The 8,275-nt window shown below is 41.0% G+C and overlaps 1 protein-coding gene across 1 annotated transcript; it reads right to left on the reverse strand.

The window, feature by feature from the left end:
* Positions 1–4,806: 4,806 nt before the first annotated feature.
* LOC145127309 (uncharacterized) lies at positions 4,807–5,415 on the reverse strand. The gene has a single exon (XM_079062525.1). It carries the CDS (start codon positions 5,413–5,415, stop codon positions 4,807–4,809), a length of 609 nt encoding a protein of 202 aa, XP_078918651.1.
* Between the last annotated feature and the right edge of the window lie 2,860 nt (positions 5,416–8,275).

An 8,275-nucleotide genomic window follows, 5' to 3' on the forward strand; every position in this document is an offset into this window, starting at 1 on the left:
TTCGAAATCCTTTCAATTTATTCCTTAAACTCTTGAGAATTAATTTTGACATTTTGAGAAACATTATCATCTTTCTTTGAACCAACAGTTAATTCTTCAGATGTCTCAACCCACACTCGTTGTGGTTTTTGTGTTTGAAAAGTGTAGGAATTCTTTGTTATGTTGTTTTCTATAGTACTTTGGTTTGAGAAAAATCCTTCTTTTGATGCTTTCTTGTTATCTTCTTCAACCAATTTATGCATCTCAGGTTTAATGTTATCACTATTTCCTTTTGTGATAAAAACCTGATTTGTAAAGATAACCTCATCTGAGCATTTGAAATTCAGATACACAACTATGTTTGTTTCAAGGTAATGAGAACCTTTTTCCTTCATAATTGTGTTGAATTTCTCTGTTTCGTCAAAAACTTGATCAACTACAACCCTTGGAATTGTTGTTACTTTTGGAACATCTTCATTGTCATCCTCATTATCTGTTTGACTATCTTCGACAGTCACATTGTTATAATCATGAACTTTCAAAGTTGAAGGTTTGTCAGTGTCAATTTTAACAGGAAAATCATTACATTCTTCTTTGCCTTTAGCCATTGAAGTGACATTTATGACAAACAACTGAGAACAGTCATTAACTTCTTTCTCTTCAATTTCACTAATATCATCATAATCATCTTCGATATCATCAAAATTAGTTTGAGGGCCAGTTTTCAAATTCTCACTTCTTTTAAAAATCCTAATTTGTTTGTCTTTGGTCAAGGTATCATTTACAATGTGAACTAATTCATCAGCACTCAGACATTCTTCAATTTTAACAATACCATAAGCATATCGATTATCTGGTACTTTATCAAATTCAGCAATAGTTTGTTGACAGTCATAGGAAAAATAGTCAATTTTCTCCCTTTCGAATTCCAAAAAGGGCAAAAGTTTCCTATGTTGGTCCTTGCTAATATCTAAAGAATGATGTAAAGCGGTCAATTTTCCATACAATCTTTTAGCAGAGTTACAATATATGTTTCGTTGTTTTAACAACATTTTAACATCTGCACTTAGGCTATCTCTATCACACATAAAATTTGTTATTTGCATGTCCAAGTATTCTACTTTCATTTTCTTTGAATCCAACATATTCTATGTTTCTAGTAATTTAGTACTAGACTTTTTAGCCTCATTACTAACAGAAATAACCAGATTATTGACATAAGTAATAGCATCATCAAATTCAGTTAACACATAATTATAAGCACTTGAAGGAATATTAAAGGATTGAAGTAGAGAACGTACCTTCGATGTCATTGGTGCTTTGTCTCCAAAAGTCGAAACAAAACAACTACCATTGATTTTGTCTTCTTTTTCCTCCTCATACCTCGTGAACATGGCTCCGTGCATCAGATTTCTCATTTCTTCGCCATCCGAGCCTGAAGACCATATTTGGTATTTTCCTTCATCTTCATCATCTCCTCTTGCTACTAGTGACAATCCCTTCGACTTAGCCCTCACTTCTTCCAATTTTTGTAAATAATATGCTTCATCCTTAACCTTATTCTTCTTTGCTTCTCTCTTTGTCAACATACAGTCTATTTCCATATGATTAGCACCGTTTCAATAGTGACAATCAACTCCCGAATTCCCCTTAAGCCTTTTCTCTTGCTTTGTCTCTTCACCCTTCACTTCTTTATTCTGAAACTTCTTCTCTTCATTCACCTTCCTAGTGTAGTTACCTTTTGCTTCCCCAGTTTTCGACTTCACATTGAAAGGCTTTTTGTAAAACTTCTTTACTCCATTGTTTGAGTAAAAGGGTACAACTTCGTCATCAGAGTCGACGATAAGACCTTCATTATCTGAACTTTCCTTCTCACCAACTTCCTTCTCATTTTCTCTTCCCGATACCTTCGAAACCAGTGCTAATGGACCACCCAGATTGATCCTTGACTCTTCAGCTATTTCATTCACTTCAGCTTCGTGAGCTTTTAGCACGTTGTACAGATCGTTTAGAGTATAGAAATCGAAGCTTTGTTGTGTCTTTACCATCAAAATCACATTCCTCCACTCCTTTCGAAACCCCATTATGAAAGTAAGATTGAACTCCATAGTTGATATGGTGATGCCATACCTATTGTACTTATAGATAAGCTCATTCATACGGTCATAGAACAATTCAATTGATTCTCCATCTTTTTGCTTGAACTCTCTTAATTCAATCAGACATTTCTTGACTGAACTAATTTTACTCTTCTCGCTGCCCTGATATTTTTCTTTCAGCGTGTTCCATATTTGTTTTGAGGTTTTGCATCTCCGAACATAATTGTACACAACTGGAGGAAGAGCTCCACGGAGCTCTCTCATACATCTTTTCTCGTTTTTCAGTAGCCTTGCAGTTTGATCAACAACATCTGGAGTAGTTGCAGAAGTACCAACACTTTGAACAAAAGACGGAGGATGAACATCATCAGTAATGTACTTCCATAGTTCTTCATCGATTCCGTTCAAGTAATCCTCCATACGATCTGAACATTGATCGTAATAGTCCGAAATAAGCATAGGAATCTTTGTTGAAGATCCTAGCAGATGAGAGTAAGAAGTCATGGTATTCATGTTGAAGTTCGCCATGGATGTACAGACGAATTTAGAGAAAAGCTTGAGAAATTTGAGATTAACAAGATGAATCAAACATCAAATGAACAACGAACACTCGATTAGTCAATCGAAGTGCATAATCAAATCAAAACTGAAGATCTACAAAGATTTTTAGGATCAAAATTGCAGAAACTTTTGAATCTAGAACGAGATTCAAAAAGCTTTTAAAACAAATGAAAATCAGATCAAAACAGTTTGATTCCTGCTTTGATACCAATTGTAGTTCCAATTGAATCGAGTAACGAAACAGAATCAGAGTATGAATTGATTTACAACACGAAATCTAAATAACATCTGTATGGCTCGATTTATGCTTTCAATGAGTACAGAGTGTTTAGACAATTACAGAGAAGTTCTTATCTAACTCTAGTACTGATCACCTATTTATAGGGAACTATAAAGCACACAAAAAATATAAGGGTAATTACATGAAAATCTTCGACACAAAAGTACCCTAATAATAACATTACATGATAACGAAACTATCCCTTGACCTTCGACACCTCACAACTAATTTCGACATCAACATTTTCGGGGAAAGGTTATGAACCTTTTTAACCCCTTATCTGCCTTCTTGTAACGATTTCACTCATGTGACATTGGATGATCAATCCTTGTTGTCACATGGTAAATGTACACAACCTCTTTATTTTATTTTTCAAGCTTGAAAATAAGGAGCATCTGAATTTCTCTTTCTCTTCTTCTTTTTTTTCTTTCTAATTCACCTATTGTTAGAGTGTCACAAAACTGGAAATAGTAAACTAATTCTCACTGATTAATTTTACATTCCAAGACCAATATTCAATGCCTTTTCTAATATTTAATTTATCTGTGACATTCGTTTAAGAGTAGAAATGGCGCAAGCTCTGCGCATTCCAAGTTCTTGGTATTGTACGCCCGTCTTAGGCTTCTAGTACGTAAGAGCCATTCTTATGGGCTTCTACAATTTTGTACGATCCCTCCCAAGTGACGCTGAGTTTTCCTAATGGTTCGGCATGGCTGGACTCATTTTTTCTTAACACCCATTCTCCAACTTTGAGGTTATTGACCCGGACTTGGCGGTTGTAATAGTTCTCGGTACGCGATTTGTACAATGCTTGGCGCATTTGTGCAACCTTGTATTTTCCATCTAGCATGTCTAAGTCCAGGCGTCACCCTATTTCATTGGCTGCTTCCTCAAAGCTCTCTGTTCACAGTGAGCCAACTACTATTTCCAATGGAAGGACTGCTTCCGTCCCATAGGTAAGGCTAAATGGCGTTTCTCCTGTGCTCGACCTTGCGGTGGTACGATATGACCACAGCACCGTCGGGAGCTAGTCTACCCAGGCATACTTTGATCTAATTAACCTTTTCTTTAAACCATTAATTATGGTTTTGTTTGATATCTCGATTTGTCCATTGGCCTGAGGGTGCACCACAGACGTGAACCGACGGTGGATCTTCTTGCTTTCACACCACTCCTTGAAATGGCTCCCTTCAAATTGTGTGCCATTGTCACTTATGAGAACTTTGGGTGTGCCAAAGCGAGCCAATATATTTTTGGTCATGAACTTTATCATTTGCTCTCCCGAGACGGTGGCCAGCGGTTCCACCTCTATCCACTTTGTAAAATAATCCACAACAACTAACAAGAATTTCACACCCCCTAGCGCTGGTGGAAATGGTCCCACTATGTCAATCCCCCACTGATGAAAGGGCCAGGGGCTGGTGATGCTGGTCAACGACATGGCCGGTTGATTCTGGAAAGGAGCGAATGTCTGGCATTCTTTACATTTTTTGGTTAGGGCTACTGCCTCATTGTATATGTCTGGCCAATATACTCCTAGATGGATTATTTTTCCTGTGAGTGCTCGAGCCCCTTCGTGCACTGCTGTGTCTCCGGAATGACTTTCCTCCAGGAGTACTTGTCCTTCTGTCTTAGAGATGCACTTTAGCCATGGGCTTAAATACCCTCTTTGATACAGTTGGTTGTCTCTAATTTCGAAATGTGACGCCCTGACCTTGACTTTTCTCACTTATGCCGAGTCGTCTGGGAGTACACCGTGGCGCACGTAATCGACGTATGTTTTGGTCCATTCTGGGGTAGTTGAGACTATATTAACCTTTTGGTTATCAATGCTTCTCTCTAGGAGCACTTCGACTAACACTTTCTTTGTTAGGTGATAAAGGAAGTTTAGGCTAGCTTGCTGTGAGCGTCCGCCCTCGCATTTTTTCCACAGGAGATTTGCTTTACTGAAAAGTTATTAAACGTGCTTGTTAAGCTGCGGACTGCATCTAGGTTTTTCTGCATCCTTGGATCTTTGGCTTCATATGTTCCGTTTATTTTGTTCATGATGAGTAACGAATCACTGAGAGCTACTAATTGCTTTGCACCAACCTCCGTTGCTAACCTCAGGCTTGCTAGGAGTACCTCATATTCTGCTTCATTATTAAATATTTGGAAATCGAATCGCAGTGCGTAAGTGATTTCTTTTCCTTTGGGGCTTTGAAGGATCAGGCCTGCACCTGAGCCTTCGTTACTTGCTGTGTCGTTGGTGTATAATTTCCAAAGCTCTTTGTTGGCTTCAGGCTCCAATGGATCGACGAAGATTGTTGTTGGTGTTCCCTTGATAGTATCTCGGATTTCGACTAGGAAATCTGCAAGGGCCTGGGCCTTGATGCTAGTCTTGGGGTGGTAATTGATATCGTGTTCGCCTAATTCTATAGCCCACTTGGCCATGCGTCCAGTCTTTTCCGGCCTTATCAGAACTTGCTTTATCGGGTAGCTGGTTAGGACATCCATCTTGTGAGCTTGGAAAAACCGTCGTAGCCGCTTGGCAGCATATACTAGGGCGGGGGGCCAGTTTCTCTAAGACTGGGTAATTAACCTATGGCCCTTGAAAGGCCCTACTTACAAAGTGGATAGGGACCTATTTTCCTTCCCTTTCCACCACCAACACGGAGGAGATAGCTTCTTCCGATGCTGCTAGGTACATCTGTAGCGTTTCTCCTGGTAGCGGGCAAGCGAGGGCCGGTAGATGGTGTAAGGCATCTTTTAGTCGTTGTAATGCTTTGTCTTCTCTTTTTGTCCATTTGAATTTCTTTTTATCTAAGCACCCTTTGAGGGCTTGGTATAGGGGAAGCGTATTTTCTGCTGACTTAGCAACAAATCTTCCTAATGTCGTTATTCGACCATTGATCTCTTGTATACCTTTGAGGTTGTGGGGAGTTTTTGACTCGAGGAACTCTTAGACTTTGATGGGGTTGGGCAGAATCCCTTCCTTGGATATCTGATACCCAAGGAATTGAATTTCTTCTACGCTGAAAGTACACTTGGATGGGTTTAACCTCATCTGTGCTTTAGCTAGCGTTTTAAGAGTCTCTTCCACATCATGAAGTAATGTTTCTTCGTTACGGCTCTTGATTACCATGTCATCAACGTAGACCTCGATGTTCCTACCAATTTGATCAGCGAATATCTTGTCCATTAGTCTCTGATATGTAGCACCTGCGTTTTTTAGTCCAAAATGCATTTTCTGGTAGCAGAAAGTGCCCTTCTCGGTGTGAAAAGTTGTTTTCGCCTCGTCCTCTCATTTCATCTGTACTTGATGATAACCTTTGTATGCGTCAAGGAAACATTTCAACTGAAACCCTTCGAGTGATTATACTTTCTGATCTATCTCTGGAAGGGGGTAATGATCCATTGGACAAGCGTTATTAAGATCTGAGTAGTCAATGCACATTCGCCATGACCCATTGGCTTTCTTTACCATAACGGGATTTGCTATCCATGTCGGGAACATCACTTCCCTAAGTATGCCGACACTCACTAGGTCGGCTAATTCAACATTTATAGACCTGTTTCGGTCTTCCGCCTGGCCCCTCTTCTTTTGCATCACAGGATTGCTTCCGAACGTGATGTTGAGACTGTTCTCTATAACCTGTCGGTCTACGCCTGTCAGGTCTGTTGGAATCCAAGTGAAAACAGCAGAATATTGCTTCGGGAGCGCTACCAGTCGTGCCTTGGTCTCGCCTGATAGGTGAGCACCGATTTGCACAAGCTGCTCTGGGTATTCTGCGTTTACCTGGTGTTGTTCAGTGGAACAATCCTCCTTCGAATTTTTTGGAGCTCGCACCAATTCAGGAACAACTATGATCTAATGGCAGTATTGCGCCCTGGTGTTTATGGCAATAATTGTCACTGATCCTTGGCGTGTGCTAAATTTAACTATGCCATGTATCGTCGATGGCACGAACTATAGTAGGGAGATTGCTGATCGTTAGAGCTGAATACTGTGTTCTGCTGGAAACCGAATCATAGAAAATTCAATTGTTCTTTGGATTCTGTCCCTTTCGTCATGACTTACCAACATTAAAGGCAGTCGGATAGTGCCCAATGGCCACACGTTGTGACCGGTAAACCCCACCAATGGTCCTCTAGTTGGGGGCCTTAGCCCCTCCTTCCATGTCTCCGGTAGTTGCCTGAAACAGTGCTCGTAGAGTATGTCGGAGCTACTACCATTGTCGATGTATATCCGATGGATTTTCGTATGGAGAATGAATCCAGATATGAAGAGTGGATCTCGTGGATCCCAGTTCAATGGCCTGGGATCGCTACTCGAAAAAGTGAAATTGAGTAGATTTCCGTTTGGTGAGTTGCGTTTCTCTTACGGGATTTAGAGATAGTGAGTACCCCGTTGCCATCATAGGGAGGTTCATGCAGCAAATCGAGATGTATTATCGCAATTTGAGGCAACGAACCTTCTGACAATAGTTGCCGGAAACTGTTCTTGAGTACTGGCTCTGCTATTTCTGTCATAATTGGCAGGACCTGCGCCATTATCACCTGGATTGGGGCCTCTGTTCTACACTAGCGGTGATGTTCCTCGTTTACTCTCACCGGTGTTCTAAACAGACCTTCTTCTACCGTCCCGGTTGCTGTTGGGTTTAAGTCCCCCTTTTGTAGAGAACCAGCATCGTGTATTGATTGTATCACTCTGAGGATACCCACCGATGGCGCCAAATGTTGTGAGATGCTCTTCAGGGAATTGGACGTTGGTTGACGAGTTGATCTTGGAGGTTTGCCTGAGAACACAACACAGAAGGGTCGTTAGAGGACGACCGGGGGTTCTCCCGGGACTTCACTCCGATGATCAAGTTAGCTTTATTTCTGAGAGAGATTTAGGTAAAATTGTATAGGGAAGAATATGATCCCCTTCCTTGCGTAGGAAGGAATCCTTTTATACCTGTTGCTAACGAAATGGGGTGATTCTCCCCATGTGGGAGTGAGACGTGGCACTTTCCTACTGGGAGAAGTACGCTCACACCATCTGACAGCCAGGTGATGTTAGTTCTGGGCGTCATTCGGCTCTTTGTCATGACCTGATTGATCATGAGAGAATGAGAGGATTACGAGGAATATTCTTCCTCATGGGGGAAGGTGAGTTGTCATCCTGGTGCTGGCATGTCCGAGCTAAGACTGAGACTCGGCCAAGACCCTGACTTGATAACGTCCCGTTAGTGCTTTCCGTTAGATTGAACATGGTCGCATACGGTAACCTTAACAGCCATCTTCCACAACTTGGTGATAAAAGCCATGGTGATCTGTTCCCACTTCCACATGGGAACCTCCAGAGGCTGCAGCTTGCCATGCGGCCTCTGAT

The sequence above is a fragment of the Lactuca virosa genome, chromosome 7 (assembly GCF_052849685.1).
Source record: "Lactuca virosa cultivar CGN04683 chromosome 7, Lactuca_virosa_CGN04683_v6, whole genome shotgun sequence".
Taxonomy (NCBI): Eukaryota; Viridiplantae; Streptophyta; class Magnoliopsida; order Asterales; family Asteraceae; genus Lactuca; species Lactuca virosa.